This window comes from Anolis sagrei, chromosome 4 (genome assembly GCF_037176765.1).
Source record: "Anolis sagrei isolate rAnoSag1 chromosome 4, rAnoSag1.mat, whole genome shotgun sequence".
NCBI classification, from domain to species: domain Eukaryota; kingdom Metazoa; phylum Chordata; class Lepidosauria; order Squamata; family Dactyloidae; genus Anolis; species Anolis sagrei.
In genome coordinates, this window is record NC_090024.1 from 79,829,766 (window position 1) to 79,852,106 (window position 22,341).

The following is a 22,341-nucleotide window of genomic DNA, read 5'->3' on the forward strand; positions in this document are numbered from 1 at the left end:
ATTCTATTAATTCAAAGACATAAGCATCTGATGGCCCACAATCAATTGTTGCTTTGAAGCTGCTATCTTCTGTTTCCATATTGCTTGTATTCCAAAAAAGGTTTGTTGTCCTCTGAAATAATTCAAAAGATTGGAGAGGTTGTACTGAACATGTCAAATCCTGTGCTTTTTGTGCTTTTCCGCCCAAGGGCTGAGAAAAGCGGTATATAAATGAAATGAAATAAATTTTGAGGCATTTCCCATTTTTATTGGTGTCCTTTTAAAAAAGTGCTTAAAATTGCAGCCTATATGCATGGAGAATACAGGCTGTAATTCCAAGGAGCTTTATTATATGTTGACAATGTTCCACTGAATTAACAGATGCTAGCAGATATCCACTGCAGCTCTGCCCACCTCTAACTAATAATGACAGAAGAAGGCATGCCATGAAGGTGGTGGCATTAGCCTTGTGCCATCTTGTGTGTATTTGTCTCTCTAGTGTAGAAGCAGAAGTAGCAGCACAGTTCATTGTTAAAAAGAAAAATTGATAATGAAGAGAAAATACATTAATAGAAAATTTCTGAAGGGGGGGGGCTTAATTTGTGATGTTACAACACCTTGGAGGACACAATATGAAGCAAAACCACCCCACCCCCCTGGGTAATATTTTAAAAAACTTGATAAAGTTTTAGGTTTAGGTGTGAAGAAGACATGGCAGAAAGTTATCAGCAGCCAATCATTTATTGTGATAGGAATGTGTTGGACGAAACCCATGGGTCTTCTTCTCTTTCATTTAAAACTATGTCTGAATCCTCATTTCAGTTACGGTTCAGGTATAATTCTAAACTACGATCAATATTCATATTAACTATGGTTTTGTTGAGATGAGCCAACTTTACAGCCATGGATTGAAGTCAGCCCTTGATTTTAACTCCATGCAAGTAATTTTCTGTTGAGATAAAAATGTTTATCATGACATCATGGAGGCTACAAAGGTTTTCCTAGAAAGGATCAAACACCATTGAAGAAACATGTTCCAGTTTTTATTGCATTGTCTTTAAGTCACCTTACATATCATGCTCCACTGCAAAAAAAATGCCTTTTAAAAATATTTTCCTAGATTTAAAAGGCATTCATTGTATATACATAATAGAAAAATGAGCATCTTAAACCTTTGTTTCAGAATCTTTTTTTAAAAAATTGCTTTGGGATCAAATCTTAAAAATGAACCCACTGTATTCCTGAATGACAGTTTAGATGTCTTAAATAAATGTAAAAAAAGAAGTTTCCATAATTGAACACATTTTTCTTTCTGTTATCAATAGGTACTTTTGTTATTTAAACATGTTTACAATGCAATGATTTACAGGTATTTATAGTTTAAAGGTTTCACAGTATGACTCCCAATGTTGCCTTAATGCTAATGACTAAAAATGCTTACATACCCATGCCAACATAATCTCAGCTCAAGTGCAGCCATCTCCATTGGTTGGTTTCATTTTTATTTGCTTGCCAACATACAGGCAGGAATGCTTAATGTAAAGGAGAATAATTTTAGATATGGAACAGTAAGCCTGTCCTAACCAAGTATTCTCACTGTTTTCTCATTTGACACATTCAACAAGAAATACAGAAAAATAAGCACCACCCGCCCCATTTTCACATTGTACACATTTCTTACTAAAAGTGTTTGTGACCACACTCCACTTATCCAACATTTACGTAAATATCAGCAGTTCAGCTTAAAGGGAACCTGGAGGGTTTCATAACACATCATCTCTTTTCAAATTGTCCTCTCCTAAACAGTTTTCATATACACAAAACAACTAGGGCTTTATATGTTTTTTAAAAAATTACCTATTTGGTTTCTTATAGCAAAACATAAAAAAGAGAACAGTTTTCAAACTAAAGATTTTCTTAGGGTTTCTTTGGAAAGGAATGCAGAATTGCTGCTCATGCTTCCATTCTCAAGTTGTTCTTCAGGAGAGAAAAAAAGTAAAATAATAGAAGATCTGTGTGAAGACATGAATATCTTTAACCATGTAAAGTTTAAATAACAGTACACTGTTTAACTGGATTTTGACCAGAGACTTGCTATTTCATCACATCCACTTTAAATCCGGTTTCTGCCTCCTGCAGAATTCTGGGGTTTGTAGTTTAGTGAGATTGTTAAAGACTCCTCCCTAAACTACAAACCCCAGGATTCTGCAGGAGGGAGCAACCGGATTTAAAGTGGATTCCTTCTCTAGTGTGATGTGGTCCTTAGTTTTTACAACTAAGAGTCCAATGTACCACTGGGAATGAAGTACTTTGAAGTACAATTATTTTCAGCAGAAAAGCTGTAAAGCATCTGTTTTCTACCATTAAAAGCAATGCTTAACTGTCTCTGGATGATGCCATGTCATTTTAATTTGCCACAAAAGCTATCTTCTGACCTTGTTTTTCAGTTTAAAAACTTGACCTTCATGCTTCCACAATTATGGACCTACAAATGACAATTATGGATCTATGAACTTTGTTTCCATGATTTAGAAATCTCACTGTACTAAATGGAAAGTCTCAAATCTGACATTTTTACTAATCCATTCAGATGTCCAGCAGATACTAAACATCCTAATATATGCAAAAGAAGGACTTTTATGACATTTCTGTGGATGAATTCAAAAGGAACAATTCCCAAAATAGGAATTTATAAGTTTAAAAGAAATTAGATACTATCGAAAGCCCTAGGACGATACTTCAGCTTCTCCAGCAGCTGTGTTTCAGACATATGGTCTGAAACACACAACACAATTCCTATCCATCTGTCCTCGATGACAGAAGTGCTATTCATAATCCACAACTTTCAAAATTCAATATCCCAGTCTTTTATAGTATAGACTTAACTCCCTCAAATGCACCACAAAAAGAAAAATCCAGAGCTGAAGGTGGTTGGCCAACACTGCTGAAAAGCACTTGCTCCTTCAGATGTTGCACTGATCAATCTTTAACCAGCATTATCCTCTCAAAAGTTAAAACAAAAAAAGAGGGAAATAACAAACCCACTTCTCGCAAAAGCATCAAGAGATTGTCTCTTAGGTAGCAAAGATTTAAGCACCAATTGCATCATGGAAAGTAATCCTGAAAGTTGGGTCTGAACAGTAGCAAGTTGTCATCAAAAATAAAATAAAAAATCTGTAAACTCTGAATTAGTATTCAAGATGCAGTTATTTTGCTTGCTTCTCGAACACCACTCAAATACGCTCCAGTAACAGTCTGTGGAAAGTGTCTGTTCGTGGCCTGTTTTTAAAAGAGAACAAGAAAACAAAGAGACATTGGTCAAGCACAAGCTATCTAGGCAACTATTCATTTTGATTAGATCAAAATGCATCTACGGTATATGCATAGCCTACACATCCTCAACCTATCCAAAATATATCATTTATATTTCATGTTCCTACCCATCCTGTCTAAAACAGGTCTGGTGAAGTGGTAAATTCACAAAAGTACACTACTTACAATAATAGGTTGTTTATCCAAAAAGCGTCTTAAAAGAGGTTTTACTTTTTAAATGCACAAAGCAGTTTAAATTGGAAAGACCAATATGAGCACTTTACAAGGCACTTTTTCGTTAGCTATCGATTAATTTTGGGCATTCCAGTTGCACTTACACACCTATAGAAGATGAAGCAGATTCTTGCACCCAATATAGGGCCGTTACCTCTTCAACAATTGTTCAAGTAAGATGGTAGACCTCATTACCTCTGAGGATGCTTGCCATAGATGCAGGCGAAACATCAGGAGAAAAATTGCCTCCAGAACATGGCCATATAGCCCAGAAAAACCTACAAGAACCCATGGATTCCGGCCATGAAAGCCATCGACAATACATTAAGATGGTATAGTTATTGGCGTAAAATAAGGAAGATTCAGTTGTACGCCGGTCTGTTTTAGTGAGCCTGATCTACTCCCATTTTGACAATAGCTTTGAAATTGACTGAAGTTCTATCAAATATTGATGCATGAAATCTACTATCCATCTTGACAAGTACTTTGTTGGACTGAAATCAGTGCTGAGGCTTGCGAGATCCTTTCAATAAAGTTATTGCTTGTTGTCTGTTTACCTTCCTGCTCATTTTCAGGCATCTTAGCTTCGTGTCCTACCTTGGAAGGTACAGTAATGTTGATATTTTAGTACTACCCAACATAGGCACACTCCAACAGCTGAGCCAAAGGCAAGAACGAGGAGCTGATGACTGATGCAAGGGCCATTGTGCAATTTCTTTTTTTAATTGCATATGTAACAAAAGGGTTTCTAGCCACTGTGACCTCACAGGTCATTCCTCATCAGGTGGAAGAGCAGCCTCTTGCTTTAGAAAAATAGTGCCTCCAGTTCCCAGGTAATGCAGGATGACCATAGGGATCCTTCCTGGGTACTAGCTCACCCTATGCATCTATGAAAGTAGACTAAAGCTTATGCTACAACAACTAGAAAGCTCACACTGTAACATTTTTCCTCAGCTTAGTCTCAAAGGTGCTACAAGATCTCTACATACTGATATTCCAGACTAAGCCTGCTATCTTTGAATTCTACCACAGAATTTTAGGAGAATAGGAATATCTTCCAATGTATCTCTTCTAAATATCAGTGTAATCAAAGCATTTCACCTAACCCCACATAACAGACCAGAAGTGTGATTATAATATATACAGTGCCTGACTTCTTTAACTGGAGGATTCTAAATAAGAGACCATTTATTTTTTCTGACAGATGTTAAAATTTGCTTTGATTCGGACTAGATGGCACACTGGTAGAGCAGCTTTGTGTATTTATACAAGCTTTTGTAAGGTCTAGAACAGTGGTTCTCAACCTGTGGGTCCCCAGATGTTTTGGCCTTCAACTCCCAGAAATCCTAACAGGTGGTAAACTGCGTAGGATTTCTGGGTGTTGTAGGCCAAAACACCTGGAGACTCACAGGTTGAGAACCGCTATTCTAGAACACTCACACTCTCATAGATTTAATTAACTCTATTTTCTTGTCGTTTTAATACTTTCTATCCCAGTCTAGTTTCTGCCTTATTAGACTGAACTGATTCAAGATGCTATGCATTATAGAGACTTCACCTCGCCAGCAAAGAAGATCTTTCCTTGTATGTCCTCAGCAATGATGTCATAAGCTTCACCACTTCCCCCTGTCTTTACAAAACTATATGCCATTTGGATCCAAGGGTCTTTGTTCCACCGTGTAACAAAGTACTTGATTGGGTCAGGAACATCCTACATTAGAGAAACAAAAGGGAAAAAACCCAATGACATCTTTATGATTTACAGCTTGTCCATGTAAGCATACAATCTCTCACTTTATTAAGGTGTGGTGTTTTAAAGATACATGGCCATTTAATGATCTGACTTAATTTGGGCATTACCACTATGGGCTTCTTGATCCACAAAAAAGTATGGTTTTCTACATTCATGGAACAAATAGATGCATAAAGATCTGAGAAGTCATCCACAGGGTTTCAAAATAAAATAAATGATAGTCGCAAAAGATGGCATTCAATGAGCTACTGGGATACAGTAAAGGATAACAATGAATAGCGCTGTGGCTAATGATGCAACTAGACTCAAGCCAAAAGTCCAGGGGAACCATGTCAGAAATATTAAAAATTAACTAGGAATTTTTTTTGTTACAAAAATGTGAGTCAAGCACTCAAAGGGTTAAATGGATGCAGTGACTCAGAGAAGCTGCGGTTCAATATAAGCAGGCGTGCCTGTTTCTTAGTAGCCGTCAATCTGAGGTAAACCTCAGTGGGGAAAAGGTCTCAGTCTGTGAGGCAGGCCTCTCAGTGTGAGTTAGGCCTTAGTCTATGACAGGGGTCCTCAAACCTTTTAAACAGAGGGCCAGGTCACAGTCCTTCAAACTGTTGGAGGGCCAGATTATAATGTGAAAAAATGAATGAATTCCTATGCACACTGTACATATCTTATTTGTAGTGCAAAAACACTTTAAAACAATAAAATAATTAAAATTAAGAACAATTTTAGCAAATATAAACTTATTCGTATTTCAATAGGAAGTATGGGTCTGCTTTTGGCTGATGAGATAGGATTGTTGTTGTGTGCTTTCAAGTCGTTTCAGACTTAGGTTGACCCTGAGCGAGAGCCAGGTAAATGACCTTGGAGGGCCGTATCCAGCCCCGGGCCCTAGTTTGAGGACCCCTGGTCTATGAGAAGGCCTGGTGTGAGAAGATTCGGTGAAAGAATTCCCAGGTTAAAGGCCTCGTGTGTAAAGCTACTATGTGAAGCTCCTGTGTAATTTCAGTGTAAGAGGAGGCTCTGTGAGAGCAAAGATGTTTATCTGCATGAGGAAGAAGCCCAGCATGGAAGTAAAGAAGGAAGTATAAAGGACTTTATTTGCATTGTGGAAACCTTGTTACTGTAAATAGTGCAACTATATTATTTTACTACAAAGAAAAGCATCCTATGGAAGAGATAACATTGGTCTGTGTGTTTTTGTGCTTTTTGACACATTGGCCTTTGGTGCTGCTAATAAGTTACTCTGCTATGCCTTCATGGGGAGGGTCTTTTGTTAATAAGCCCACTCGCCCAACAAACCAGACTCACCTGTTCCTTAAATAGCTCTCGGAGTACAGCCATGCATTGCTGTACAACTTGTTTATCATCTAGTTGCTTAATAGTTGCCACAGCATCACCAGTAATTACAGACATCAGAACACTACATTTACGCTGCAAATAAGACAGAAACAAGGACATTTTGTATACAATATTTCCAGAAAAATAAATATATAGTTCTTCCAACAAATTTAGTTTTCCATGCTCCTCTCAAACTAATATTTGTCAGTTCATAAAATATGAAGAACCACTGTTATCCCTTCTAAGTACATTCAGCCCTCCACATCTGCAGGTTTAACTTCTGTAAATTTGATTGATATGGTCTCACTCCAAAACAACCACAGAATTATAGTGAAGGATCTGGAGAGTACTAGAGAAGTCTTATCTTAGGTTAAAAGTGGGTTTTTTTAAATAGTTTTTACATTTTTGTAATGGGTCTTGCACTCTAACCCCAATGAATGGGGAGAGTTGTATATAGTATTCATTTATACATTGTGTGGGTGGAAAAATAGTTCTCATTTTTTTAAAAAAATCTGTCATATAACAAAGTAACTAATTTTATAAAATAAAAATAACCAAACTTTCCCAATTCTGCCTGACAAATTTTGATTTCTCTATTAAGAACCCCTACAACATAAAAAGTGAAATTTCATCAGTTTTTTTTAATATGGAAGTTCAATAAAACAGGAAGAACTGCCTTCGTGCAACGTTTAACATACTTGTGGATCCATGTCGTAGAAAACACTGAAGAGTCCACGTTTGTTGGAACTAGGCGGAATATGGCCAAAGTAGTCTGCTCCTTGAATCTTGCTGTCCCAGAATCTATAAGGAAACTGTAATGCAATCTAGAGAAGAAAGGGCAAGAATTATATCTTTCTTGATTCAGGCTTCAATCCTATTCACACCTACAATAGAGTAAGCTCTTCTGAACTTAATAGGCCAGATGAGGGAACCATACAGCCCCAAAATACTGTTGGATTACAACTTCCAGCATTCTTCACCACTAACTAAACCAGCTAAGTTGCTGAGACAATCCATCTACAGCACTGTTTTTTAACCTATCTGATATAAGTAACCAACAAACATTTCTGCCATATGATAGGGGAAACGAAAGGTCTGGGTCTTAACTCTGAATTTTCCTACTTCCAACAAAGGTAAAACTTTTTCCTTGGACTATAATTTGCGATGAAAATTGATAGTGGTAACAGTACAGAGACTCCTTGAGAAATGCAGTGTCCTCTAAGAAATTAACAGTTAGCATCATTATTCCTGTGAAACTTTTGACGTATACATGCTCCATTTTGGCTATAGGTACAATAGAATACTAAAGTTCATTGCTGCCTTTACACCCATATAAAAGAGAAGCTCTCACCTTTTCGATGACTCCTGCTCCTAAGCTATTGATAGCTTTCATTTTCCTCTCAGACAAGGCTGGGTTAAACTGAATAGCACCTTTGTGAAGAATAGTCAGAGGTACAGCAACTAAAACCTGAAGATCCAGAAGGAAAAATCTTATAATCCAGTAGAGCCTTTAGGTGACCTTATCACAGAGTTTTGTTAGCAATATTTGTTTTGAGAGGTCACTAGTGGGTTTCTTCCATGGCCAAGAGGTCAAACCCTGGTCTCCAGATTCATAGTCCAATGCTCAAACACTACCAAACACTGGCTCTCTATTGAACCCTTCAGTCTGTTTGGGGAGAGGAACAGAGTTTCAACTAGCCTCCATAAGTGCAGGTTGAGGGAGAGAAAGATAGTACTTTCTTGACATAATCCAGTTGACAAAATTAAAAAGTTCCACCTACTGCCAAGTACACTCAACCATAAAATGCCTTTTTAATTTGAATCCCTCCTTGACCAAGGAAAACCTTGGGCAGGTTACACTTTTTCCACCTTAAAGGGAGGCAATGGCAAACAATTCTTATCAAGAAACCAGGACTGTTGTAAGACAGAAATGACTTGAAGGTCCACAACAACGTCGTTGTTGTTGTTGTTGTTGTTGTTGTTGTTGTTATATTTACATATACCCCACTATATCTGTCCTACAGGAGACTCAAAGCATCTTAACATCAGCATACAATTTAAAATATACAAATATGCCAACATTAAAACAGGAATAAATATAAACAGTATTAAAAACTGCCCATTTATAAACCATTAAAACATATTCAAAATTGATCCTAAAAACCTTGTTCTTTGAAAGCCTGTTTGAATAAAAAGGTTTTAGGCTGCCACCTGACGGACAGCAGGAAGGAGGCCATTTTGGTTTCCGTGGGCAAGGAGTTCCAGAGTTGAGGGGCAGCCACTGAGATGACCCCCTCTCTCATTTCCAGCAACTGAGCTTGAGATGGAGGTGGGACCGAAAGAGGGGCCTCTCATGATGATCTCAGGACCTGGGCTGGTTTGTACATGAGATGTGATCAGCCATGTAGCCTGGACTTGAGCCATCTAGGGCTTTAAAGATTATAACCAGCACTTTGAATTGTGCCCAGAAACAGACTGGCAACAAGTGGAGCTGTTGCAGGAGGGGGGTTCTCCGTTCCTTGTAGCCAGCCCCAGTGAGCAACTTGGCTCCAGCTCTTTGGACCAGCTGAAGTTTCCGAGCACTCTTCAGAGTCAGCCCCACATAGAACGTGTTACAGTAATCCATGCAGGATGCAACTAAGGCATAGACCAACATGGCCAGATCTGGCTTCTCAAGGAATGGACGCAGTTGGCACACAAGTTTGTATTATGCAAAGGCCAACATCAACAAGAAGTGATCAGAGCTGCTACCAAGAAAGGAAGAATGGCCTTGGGAAACTCCTTGGGATTGAATTTGATCCAATGGCCGTAAGTTCCACATCTCAAAACTAGATGTTTGCTTACAAAAAATCAATGCCCTAATGTAGTGTTTACTACAGTAGAATATCTTTATGTTTTTATATCTAAAAGAGGGACACATTAAGAGAATGCATTTTCTGTTGCTGCAGATTCTTGCTGTTTAACAACCTGATATTCTTGTCCAGATTTCAAACTCAGGACCTTCTCAATGATATCCCAGCACATAATGAAGAACTTGTCAAGAATTCAGAATGCTAAGTATGGATAGAAGAATGGGCTGTTTGGGGAGAGGGGCAGTAACCTGATGAAAAAAGGTAAATAATTCCATTCTGACTAACACCTTTAATTTTACCTCTTTCTAACATCAAGAAGCAACCATTTAACCTCAGGCTGTATGTTGTATGAGTCACTCTGACCCAAGATATGGCCTTACTTTAACTTTCTGAAAATATATAACAAAGAGAAGGAAGAAAAAGGTCACCTTCTGCGCTGTCCACGAAGTCCCATCTGTTGAAGTCACTTGGACCTCATCCCCTGAGTAGTTGATACTGCGGACCTTGTTTCAAAAGAGAAGCAGAAAATCTTATGAAACATGCACTTGTAATACTATAATACCACTGCAGATATTAAATTGGATGCCAGCGGAAATAAGCTTGAAAAGTACATTTTAAACACTAAAAGTAAAGCACATTAGCCGTACTTCAGCTTTTCAGTACTTACTGGAACTTTTAATCGAATGTCCAGGCCTTCAGCCATTTTTTCAATTATAGCAGAGTATCCTGAGCTCAAGAGGGTATGATCACCAGCAAACTGAGCAAAAAATTCATTGTGATCCCAAGAACGTGCTGAAACCTACAAGAAAAGCATCATTTTCTTCATCTATTGATTACAAAATTCAGTGTATGCTGAAAAAGCAGGCTTGAGAGTGAGCTAGCCTGGATAGCATCTCCCTCTGTGGTGTGTCTCAATTCAAATACCGTATATACTCAAGTATAAGCTGACCCGAATATAAGCTGAGGCACCTAATTTTACCACAAAAAACTGAGAAAATGTATTGACTCAAGTATAAACCAAGAGTGGGAAATGCAGCAGCTACTGGTACATTTCAAAATAAAAATAGATACCAACAAAATTACATTAATTGAGGCATGAGTTGGTTAAATGTTTTTGAATATTTACATAAAATTGTAATTTAAGATAAGACTGTCCAATTCTGATTAAACCATTAGCCTTCTTCAATGTAAATGTATTTACGTATCCTTCCAATAATCACCATAGTTTAATTTAACTATACATTTTAGGGAAATGCTGTGTATATATGAATAAGGAAAAGTGGGAAGGACACACTGAGAGAGGAGGAAACGAAGGAGAGCTGGGTTGCTGTACAGAGAAGTGAGGGTCCTGACAGGAAGGTGTGGGGCTGAAAAAAGGGATTTCAGCCCCATACCTTCCCATCAGGACCTTCCCCCGACTATAAGCCGGGGGAGGGGGGGCTTTTCAGCTTTAAAAAAGGGCTGAAAAACTAGGCTTATACTCGAGTATATACAGTATATGCCAGCAAGACTCGACCCTTTTAAATGGCATGCAGGTACTGGCTACATATTTTCAACTGCGGCCATGGGACCTCCTATGGTCAAAAGCGCATTAAATATTTCAACAGAGTTATTCTCCAGCTTGATCTAACAGGATTCCAAGAAATCTTCCAATAATGCTAAGATATGCTACCATATAACACATACAATATTACATATGTTAAGAAGATAAAGATGCTAACATATCTTCTGATTATCAGTAGTGGGAAGATAGGCCACTAACTCATCTTATATAGTCCTTCTATATTTTCACAGATGCACATGCAAAGCCAACTGGATAGGATTTCCAGACTTATCAAATACCAGACGCATTTCTGACCTAGAGCATATCTACATTTAGTAAGGAATCAGCTGGTCTGGACCCTATTTTGCAGTATCTCTTTCTGTGTGTATATACATTAACTAAATGTTATAAATAAGATATTTCATGCTCACCTCATGGAGGTTGCTGCCACATGCATATTCAAGATTACTAATATGAAATTGAAGGACTTTTTCTTCAAGTTCACTGAACTGGATACCAGATTCCTGAATAAAAACTTTATAGATCTCTTGGATTTTATCTGAAAGTGAAATACATATTCAGTGGTCAGCAATAATTACTCTTTGGTTATACATTCCTCCTTTTTCAACAGCCCAATTAGTAAAGGCTACTTTCACTGTACTATTCTTAGTTCTAAACTGAAGTCTTTGTGATCACAATATTTATAAATACAAGTTGAGAATCCCATAGTCAAAATGCTTGGGACCAGAAGTGTTTTGGAATAAAGATTTTTTTTTTCCTTTGGATGACCTGTATTTCCTTAAACACAGATAATGAGATACCTTGGAGACTGAATTAATTTAAAATAAATTCTTTGTTTCACATCTATCTTATACACAAACTCTGACAGTAATTTTATACATGTGGTGCATAAAGCACATTTTTTTGTAAAATGTCCCATCTAAAAGCAAAGGTGCCAATATCACAGCCACTGAAGTGGACAATTTCAGATTTTAGAGTATTTTGGATTTTAGAATTTCAGATAATGGATGATCAAACTGTATTAGTCTTTTAGTACAGTCAAACTTTCATACTTTTGAGTCTCATTAAGTTCAACAAGGATCAAGCTACATATTAAATATTTTTCCCATTAAACAGGCCTCAAAAGTGCCCATCATATGGCAGCAATTTTTAACACAAGCAGCCAGCTCCCCTATACATTGTTATAATAAACATATCAAGTGCAACCTCATCATTTCAAGGTAACCCTGGAAAAAGTGGGGCCATAATACCAATAAGATTCAAGTGTTCCAAATAACAATATGAGCATATGAAGGAGTTGGCATTTTCCCCCAGTGAAATGCATGAGCCCTGAAGTCCAATTTCCTGTTTCCCCATTACCTCCAAGAGGAATATCCTGATGCTGGTTTTTATCTTTCCGCCAATCAGCAACAACATCAAGTATAGAATTGAAATGGAAGTCCATCCGCTTATCTATGGTGGGGTCAGTTATCCTTCCTCCTTCCTGGATCAGGTCACATTTCTCTCCAATTTTATGCATTTTGATGCCCATCTTTAGAATAAATATAGAGAAAAGGTATAATCCAAGTTATTCTCACATGGGATGCAAACCTTCAGTATTCAGAGATGATATCAAGCAACAACAGGAACTTCTAAGTAAGAGCTGGGGGAAGGGTAGAATTCTAAGACTTTAAAATAAAATTCTCCAAATGCGAGAAACACAAACACTGAATGACATTTAAAATCTTCACTGATAGATTTATATTCCAAAGCATCAGGATTATTTATTATAATAAAAATGTATGAGCCTCACATCATGAGCTATGAAGTGTTGTCATTCCAAACAAGGAAAACTATCTGCTGGAAAAGGCAGATAGTTTTTTGGTTCAATGCAGTAACTAATGGACCATTCAAGCAACCCTAAATCAGATGACCCCATGAGATGTAACATCAAGAATAGATAACCAGACTAATAACGTAGGCAAATTATGTTAGAGCATGCAAGAAATCAGTTAGTGCGTGTATCAGCTGTAAAATAAAATGCACCAAGCTGATTGGCTGGGCAACACCCAGGGAGCTGGTCGAACCTGAGACTTTCGGATACTATTACATTATTTATGCCTGGGCTGTGCAGGTGCTTGCAGAAAAGCAGAAAGAGAGAGACAGTTCGGAGTGTACTTTGCTTCATGAGCTGCTGGAGGAAGATTCTCCATATGAACAAAGAAAATCCATTTTAAATCTCTCATAAAAGGACATGGTGTGAGTCAATGTAACTGATCACATGATTGTACATATGTTGTTCTGAATTACGAAGAGTAAACTATTTGTTCTTTATTGAGTGGCATATTTTCTTTCTCTAGCAAGACAGTGTGTGGATCGATCAAACGTGAACTACACGTGATTTATTTTATATTACGCCACAAATTATTTACATTAAAATCTGTACTCTTGCTCTGAAGAACAAACATCTCCTGTTATATAATTCTTATTATTTCATTTCCAGAACAGGTACTGTTCTGAAGCTGTCCAATACAACTATATTCACAGGTAGGGAACCATACTACCTCCTTTTTCTCATGGGCTCATCACCTGGTGGTCTCCAGCTTTTGTATGGGGTTTTTTTTTATTCTAAAAGGCTAAAAGTGAGTGTCTAATGGTTAAAGCATTGAACTACAACTCTGAGGACAAGGAATTGAATATTTGAAGATTCTCACTAGGTATTTTTGGACAGGTAACACTCTCAGCTTTAGAGGAAAGTAATGGCAAACCTTGTCTAAAGAAATCTAGCCAAGAAAATTCTACAGAGAAATCAGAGCTGCCTTGTGTCAGAGATGGCTTGAAATTGCAAAATATCAAGGAAAAAATTGAAATGCTTCTCCTAATGTCTAGTTACTGGCAGCAAGAGCATTATACTAAACTATGTTGATATTTTTGGTTCCGACTCTTTTAGACCCGGCCCTTCTGCCACTAGAATGTGCTCAACCCAAACTCCTCCAAAATTGAATTAAGCCCTTCAGCTGAAAGAAGTTGCCAAGTCTCTTAAAAACAGTTCTTTGAAGTGAACAGAAGTTTATGATTAAAGGGATCTACATAGCCATATGTTTTCTCCAATAAAAATGCAAACCCACTTGCTCACACATTAGTGCTACCGGACTGTTGACGCAGCCATTAACAATCTGTGCTCCTTTTCCTACAGTCACTCCCTTGAAAGTCTTGTCATCCCATACTCTTCCTCCTATTCTGTCCTTTGCTTCAAGTACCATGACCTGCAACAACAAAATGGAACAAAAGGACAGTTCAATGAGAAACATTGCAATAAATAGTAGCTCTTCCAACAGTCAAGAGGGTAAAAAGGATTGTGTAATCCCGTTGATCGAAGAGTCTGCCCAGTCTGAGAGATAATTATAAACACTGAAACCTGCAGCAAATCATCAACCTAGGACTTTGGACTGTCATGTACATATCAGGTCTACCAATATGGATACTCTGTCCTTGATAAAAGACAATAACTGTAAGCTGAAAAGCCAAACAGAAAGGCAGAATCATTATTGTCATGTGACCAATTCTATCATCCATTGCAATAGCCAGAATCAGCCTTTTATTTATTTATTTATTTATTTATTTATTTATTTATTTATTTATTTATTTACTGTGCTTCCATACCGCTGTTCTCAGCCCGGGGGCGACTCACAGCGGTGTACAACATAGAAAGGACAGGGTGCAAATTACAAAATACAATCTAAAATCAATCTAGCAATAACCAAAAAACATCGTCATCAAAAACATCAACAACATCGTCATCAAAAACATCAACAATATCACTAATACAAAAAACCATTCGCGTCGTCTCATCGTTAAACCACAATCTAGTATCCTTTTCCGTTGTTCCATTCCTGTCGTCATTACCAATTATTGCACTTCTTGTTCGAATGCCTTCTTGAACAGCCAAGTCTTTAGTTTCCTGCGGAATATCATCAGGGAAGGAGCCAGTCTGATGTCCACGGGAAGGGTGTTCCACAGCCGAGGAGCCACCACCGAGAAGGCCCTGTCTCTCGTCCCCTGGTCTCAGCAGTTAAGTTTTATTCCTTACCATAAGTCATCCCTTCCATTGCATAGGACTACTATGGTCATTCTGGTTACAAATGATGGCAGTTGTTCGCCAACATATGAGGAGATTGCCATGTTAGGAGAAGCTGACTAGAGGTGGAAAAGACTACTACAAACTAAAAACTATCACACCAGCCTGTTGCTGTGCAGTAACTGCATTGTTGAAGGAAATGTGAACATATCAGCAACATAATGGTTTGGAAACAATCACTATAATAGCATTATTGTGCCCCCATTATTTGCTTCTCATTTCCTGGTCCTCTTTTTCCTAACTTGTATTTTATTTTCCACATCCCCTCATTTGCAAACAAGTATTTCTGCCCAAAACATTTTGGAGTGGAAATAGACTGCTTTGAATATTCCTTCCTCTATAACAGTGGTTCCCAACCTTTGGGCCTTAGGTGTTTTGGACTTCAGCTCCCACAGTTCCTAACAGCTGGTAAGCTGGCTGGTATTTCTGAGTCCAAAACATCTGAAGGCCCAAAGATTGGGAACCACTGCTCTGAAGGAGGAGACAACTCTGACAGTGACTAAGAGAAGGAAGGTGTGTGGCAAATTCAGCCCAAAATGAAGGTGTTTTAGAAGAAGGGGAGGAATAACATCAGAGCTAACCTTGCTAGGCATCTCTCTCCCTTCCCTTGGGTTCATTCTTGAGTTCAAGGTGGAGGTGATATATGTGCCTTCAAGATGTCTATTTGCTTATGAAGGCAGAAGTATTAAAATGTCATTTTTATATGAACATGTCTTACCTTAATGCCAAAGTTCTGAAGTTGCCTTGCAGCGGCTATTCCTGCTGGACCAGCCCCAACCACAATTACAGATTTCTTGAAGGAAGAAGAGAAAGATGCCGTATCATTCCTCTATTACTAATAGCACAGTTTTAGAGGTCTATAAACAAAACAGGTGGCGGCACAGAGAAATTACTTTTCCTTCTAAAGGATTCCTTAAGCAATTTCACACACTAGAATAATTTGGACAGGGATATACCTCATGGATGAGTACAGGTATTCATAATATATAAATATCTGGTTATATAACATGATAACAAAAAAAGTAATGCCCAAATACAGCAGCCACTCTATGCATAAATGTGAGACCACATTAATAGCGGCTATAAATATCACTTCGTAAATAATTAAAACTGTTCAACAAGAGTGTGCTACTAAAATAAGTAAAGCAAAGATAGAGGAGAAAAAGGATTGTATAGGTTTAATTTACCCCTGCACTGGGGTAAATAGGACGGCTGGCTGGATATCAATGACGTTTTGTTAAAAATAAATACATCTGCTGAAAGTCCCCAGCTCTGGCACTGTTTTTCCCCTGCAACTGATGAATGTATATTGTCTTTAGTCATTAAAGATGTGATGAGAGTGCACAGGAAGGAAAGGTGGATGTTGAAAAGAAAGTCCTAGTTTGAGACCAAGATTAGTATGTAAAATAATTTTGCTTCCCCGATATACAACAAAGCTGGAGCTCAGTTTAGACATTTGGCAAGAATTTCTAGAAGCTCAAAGTTTTTTTTCATTTCACCGTCCCATTATCCTGTTCATCAGAACTTTTAAAAATTGAATAATATACTGAATTTTAAGATACCTACATTGTGGTAGTCCTTGGGAAGAAGAGGCTGGTCCCGATTGACTGCCAAAACCCCCGTATTAATCAGACCTTTCCTGGTCATAAAATGAAGGATGCGCTCTGTTTCTCTGACACAGCGAATGCGCACAAGGCCACGGACAATGATGTGGTGGGTACACTTCTGAGGAGTTAAAGGTTCCTGTATATTGAACACCAAAAAAGACACACTGCATGAATGGCAGTCATAGATTAATGAGGCCCTGCTTCAGCTATAAAGCAAAATGTGCTTCATTTCCTGGGAACCACTCCTTATTATCTGTGTCTCTGAAGGTAATATAATAAAATAACACTGCAGTCACTCAATGGCATTCATATGTATACCCAAAGACATGAAATTACTGTGCAAATGAAGAAGATATTTTCTGGAGATGGGTAAGCAAAATTGTGGATGTCAAATCCATAGATTAGGGAGTTGTAGTGTAAAAATGAGGGTGTGTTTTTTGATTTTCTTTAAAGAGGTCACTCTTGCAGTTTTGCTTACTTTGCAGTTGGTGTACCACAGAGCCAGGATGAGGTTTCTCAGTGCAAGGTACATGGTAGGATCTCGTGAATATTCTGGAAAATCATAGAGTTCATCCAGTTCCATTACATCTGGCCTTACACACAGGGCTTTGCCACATTCATTTGGCTGATAGAAAGGCTGGAAGTATTTGTTCATCCCTGGAAAGCAATAAAACATATTGTATAAATTTAGCTAGGGGCCCCCAGGTGGCGCAGCAGATTAAATGGCCGAGCTACTGAATTTGTTGACTAAAAGGTTGGCAGTTCAAATCTGGGAAGCAGGGTGAGCTCCCACTGCTAGTCCCAGCTTCTGCCAACAACATGCAAATGTGAGTAGATCAATAGGTACCGCTTCTGCAGGAAGGTAATGACGCTCCATGCAATCAGGCTGGCCACATGACCTTGGAGGTGTCTACGGACAATGCTGGCTCTTCAGCTTAGAAATGGAGATGAGCATCACCCGAATTGGATATAACTAAACTTAATATAAATTTAGCTACACTGCCCTGAGTTCCCACCACTAGCCATGATATTGCAGTTCATGAGAGAGTACAAATATAAAAACTCCTGCAAGTGGATCTTAATCCTAAGTAAGGAAGAGCGTTCATTTGCTTATAAGATAAATAATTGCTTATTATATTTACAGCCCACTGTCCCTGTATGACAATAGATGAACTATACTCACCAGGGAGGAGGTACGTGTATGTTTGCAATTGATGAACTATGTTTGCAATTGATGAACTATACTCACCAGGGAGGAGGTACGTGTATCTCAACTATGTATACATTTACTTACTCCCAAGTAAATGTATAGACAACTAGACCTTTTTGATATGCCTGATATGTTTCTTGTTCACTTGGGAAATTGCTTATAAGAAAAAGCATACATATGTAGAAGGACCAAAGGACAAAAAGCAAGTTATGTGGTATTCTGGTTAAGCCACAACTAGCTATTTTTGTAGTAAAGGGAAAGACCACAAAGGTTAAGTCTACAGAATTAAAATTAAAATTAAGTGGCAAGGAATTATGCATTAGCCAAAACTAGCTATCCTTACAGTGACACTGTGACACAGTGAAACACCATATTATTAATCATACTGAATTTATGTTGATCCATGGGTTATCTATAAAATACTATTAGCTCACATCCAAGTGTAAATTGGTTAAGTGAGGAAAAGGGTTCTAAATTATTTGGAAAATGTCTGCCCATCATCTTGCCATTATTTCCTATATCCCTCCTATTGAATTAATTTGTGTCCACTACATAACAATACTATGTATTGAGGCAAATGAAACTATTTGTTTTTAATTAAAAGGTTTGGGAATAGTATCTTTCAAAACCTTCCTACTTCTTTTTCTTGAATTTGACATCTCATTCTCAAGAAGAGAGTGAACAAGACAAAATCAAAAAGGCATGGCAATTTGCCAGGTGTACAAACTATCCATTCAAAATGGCAATGCTTAAATCACAGCTAAGAGCAGAATATTCCCATGGCGATAGGAATGCATGCTTGGCTCACCAGCTATAGTAGGGGGAGTCTTTAAATGCTCCATTTTCACAGCATTAGATTCACCTATCAAACGGTGGGTACTTGTACAAGAAGGACTCATGCCCACACAGTCTGGGTAGTACGCTGAGAGCCAAGGAGCCGCCACACTGTCCTTCAGCAACGGTGGGAGGATGAGCATGGAATACCACCAGGGATCAGAAACCTCAGCAACCCTCTAGGAACAGAGTGTAGGAAAGTGATAAAGAAAGAATAATGACACATGTAACCAGGTTATGCGTTATTCAAAAGATAATGGACACATGGATTCACACACACACACATGTATATGCTTCTCTAACAACCACACTGGATGGGGGGGGGGGCTCATTGCTGCATCCCCAGATCCCTGGTTTTGAACCAGTATGAAGCAGCTGAATGAAACCACTGAGCTCTCAAAAAGAAGAATTGCCATTTTGGGGTGCTCTGTCAAAAGCCCAAGGAGAAGTCTCAGAAAAAAAATTATACCGGAAATAGATGTTTTAATTTAGAGTTTAATCAGGTGACTGAGTCACATGGCTCTTCTTCACCTTTTGAAATCTTCCAAACAAACAAAAGTAATGCATAGATTATATCGTGGGGTGTGTACTCAGGGCAAGAACAGCAGCAGCACAAACATCACAAAGTGCAATATGGCAAACTAGGACAGTCAGCCCTCCACATTTGTAGGTTTAATATCCGAGTATTTACTTATTCACAGATTTGATTTTATTAATATGCTCTGTCTAGGAAACCTCTAGGTCATCCATGGTGACTCTGTTACTGTTTTGGGGCTCTAAGTCAACATAGCCAGTGACTATTCCGATTGGCAATATAGGAATTGTACTCCCAAAAAAGATAGCCTCCCCCCCCCCCCCCCCCCCGCAATCACAAGATTTGTGTTCAATTAGACAGCTTCAGAGGTATTGGATCTTCTGCTTCAGGCACCAGCTAAGATCTCTAAGAAAATGCCAAGACAGAAATATTTTACAATGTTACATACATACTTTGAAGCACATCACCTCTGTTTTCCCAATACCACTTGCTTACCAGATCCTCAGGCATGGCGCACTGATCTGAGCCTTCTACCTGGAAAGAGCATAACTGGGTCAGAAAACAGAACAGTCCCCTGATAGTCATAGCCACAAAACATTATATCAGTAAGCTGGGTCAGTTCTCTTAAGGATATTTTTGTGACAGAAACAGTAGCAAGGTATTTTATAGCATACCATGAAAGATGAGAGGCAAATTAATGTATTACACTCAAACCTGTGTGCTAAAATACAGCAGAATTTTCTCAGAAAGTCTAGTGTTGCACTCTAGCCTTGAGGTCGCCCTTTTCACCCAGCATCACACCAGAGTCTAGTAGTATCTAACCACAGCAGTTTATTTAGAAAAACATGTGCAAAGGGGGAAAAGGCAGTAGAAAAGGTGCTATAAAAGAGCAGTAGTCCATATATACAAAGTTCAGTAGACCATAAGGTAAAGTACATGGAATCCAGGAAATCAAGATCATATGCATAAGTCCAAAAGAATGAAAATAGTAGCTTTTCCAAGGCAAAAGCTCTTATAGGAACATAGGCAAACACAAGACACTAGATTCATGAGCATGAGAGCTGATACAGGAACTTGATTCTATGGCAATGTTGTCTGCTCTGGAGACTGCAAGAAAAGATAATTTAATTTAAGCTCAGGGCCTACCAAGAAGCTATGAGGTCATGTCTGTGACACCTGGGTTTCAAAAAATTCTCATGGAGTTTCAATGACTTCTCATGGAGTCTTTCTGACCATCTAATTAATCTATCCTGCACTCCCTCCCTGCGGAGGCCTATATCGCAGGAAAACTCCTCATCTCCTGAAGGCCGATTCCCAAGAGAAACTGAATCCCAAACATCCTCTGTTTCCTCTGCAACTTTCTGATCTAAGGCCTGCAATTCAGCTTGTGATTCAGCCTGATCACACACAGACTCAGTGAGAAAACCATCATTTCCCACATCCTCTGAGGATTGCTGCTGGGCCCCAACAGGCAGTCTGGAAAGAGAATAATTTACAGTGAAGTTTGCAAGGGAAAACACTTTGCTCCCCTGCCCGCCTTCCAGTTTAGCCAGCATAGCTGATGTCCTTAGTTCCTGTTTAAGGAATATGCATATTCCTGTTTAAGAAAGCCTAGTTTATCCTGGTTTTCTATGGACAAATAGACAGCAATTGGTATATAGCATTTGATCTACATCTCAAAAAATAGATGGAGGAAACTTGGTCCCATTTTTTTAATCAGCAAGTCAAAGTATACCCAAAACAAAGTTGGTCAGCATAATATACTGACACAACAGAAGGGTGCCAATAGAAAACACAGATAATATATTTGCAGAGAGGCAAAATGTCAACCTCATGCAAACAGCGAAGGAGCCTTTTTTTGCAATACAACAGTGGTTCTCAACCTGTGGGTCCCCAGATATTTTGGCCTTCAGCTCCCAGAAATTCTAACACTGGTAAACTATCTGGGATTTCTGGGAGTTGTAGGCCAAAACACCTAGCGACCCACAGGTTGAGGACCACTGCAATACAGCTTGGCATGGAAGATACCTTGGTGGAATTGTTCAGTTTTGTGCCACATCGGTAGGTTTCGGCCATCTGTGAGGTAAGCTGGATTTCCTTTGTCAACTGACGCCACTTCCCACACTCTGGCTTTGTGCACTGGACCTAGAAATACAATTTTAAAATAGTATTTGTTCATATGTATTTAGGAGCAAAAACTGACAGAATGGATAAGAGATAGGATTCTTAAACATTCAGAATGACTCTTTCAGAAGGAGACACTGCTACCTGGTTAGACACACAGATATACCTCATGGTTGAGATGGCCATTCTAACCTCACCTTCTTCTCTGCAGAAGATTTGAATTAGTTTAATTAATTCAAGAGATTAACTTTAATTAAATGTAGCAACTGATGTTCGGAGACATTGTTGGAGACTACCTTGGAATGGAAGAACAACAGTGGTAAAAGACATGCTTTGAACCCAGGGAGTTCCAAGTTGAGTGCCTGCCATCTATGAGAAAGGCAGAGAAAGAGTTCTGCTTGCAAGTATAGATAATACCAAACTAGATAAAGTAATTATCTTGATGGAAAACAAATTCTAATTGTTTTATAGGCTAGAGATGAACCACTGGGGCTTTTGTTGGGGACTGGTTTCCTGCCACTGGGATCCTCCAGGTGCCACAAACTCCCAACAAAGGAATGGAAAGTAGCCTGAAATCCACCTGTAATTTTCAAAAGCAAGTATTTTAGCTGTAAACTGGGGCTCTGGAGCTGGAACATTCAAAGGTAAAATGCTGCTTTGGGTGGTTTTCATGAGTAGCATTTTGCCCTCTTTCCTTTCCTCCTTCTTTCTCCTCTTACTGGCCAGTCTAGAATCGGAAGAAGTCAAAGGACAAAAGAACAGTCTTGGGGGCCACATACAATCTTCAGGACCACACTTAGCCTATACAGTTGAAATAAAATATTACAGAACATTGTAGTAGATATATCTACCCATCGGCTAAGTTCTATGATAGTCTTATAATTG

At 38.5% G+C, this 22,341-nt stretch overlaps 1 protein-coding gene across 3 annotated transcripts in view; it reads right to left on the reverse strand.

Moving 5' to 3' along the window:
- Positions 1 to 1,000: 1,000 nt before the first annotated feature.
- The window catches only part of KDM1B (lysine demethylase 1B), a 61,805-nt gene continuing 40,464 nt past the window's right edge, over positions 1,001 to 22,341 (reverse strand). For 2 of the 3 annotated variants that reach the window (XM_060774882.2, XM_060774883.2), the window contains exons 6-21: positions 21,361 to 21,477; positions 19,828 to 19,866; positions 18,772 to 18,976; positions 17,232 to 17,410; positions 16,713 to 16,889; positions 15,865 to 15,939; positions 14,137 to 14,274; positions 12,389 to 12,560; positions 11,440 to 11,567; positions 10,133 to 10,264; positions 9,894 to 9,968; positions 7,965 to 8,081; positions 7,312 to 7,437; positions 6,584 to 6,706; positions 5,084 to 5,236; positions 1,001 to 3,258 (exon numbers count right to left, since the gene is read on the reverse strand). In XM_060774882.2, the coding sequence (XP_060630865.2) occupies positions 3,175 to 3,258; positions 5,084 to 5,236; positions 6,584 to 6,706; positions 7,312 to 7,437; positions 7,965 to 8,081; positions 9,894 to 9,968; positions 10,133 to 10,264; positions 11,440 to 11,567; positions 12,389 to 12,560; positions 14,137 to 14,274; positions 15,865 to 15,939; positions 16,713 to 16,889; positions 17,232 to 17,410; positions 18,772 to 18,976; positions 19,828 to 19,866; positions 21,361 to 21,477 (2,040 nt within the window). In that variant the 3' untranslated portion in view covers positions 1,001 to 3,174. The remainder of the gene's footprint in view (positions 3,259 to 5,083; positions 5,237 to 6,583; positions 6,707 to 7,311; positions 7,438 to 7,964; positions 8,082 to 9,893; positions 9,969 to 10,132; positions 10,265 to 11,439; positions 11,568 to 12,388; positions 12,561 to 14,136; positions 14,275 to 15,864; positions 15,940 to 16,712; positions 16,890 to 17,231; positions 17,411 to 18,771; positions 18,977 to 19,827; positions 19,867 to 21,360; positions 21,478 to 22,341) is intronic. The other variant, XM_067467499.1, reaches the window with a different exon arrangement.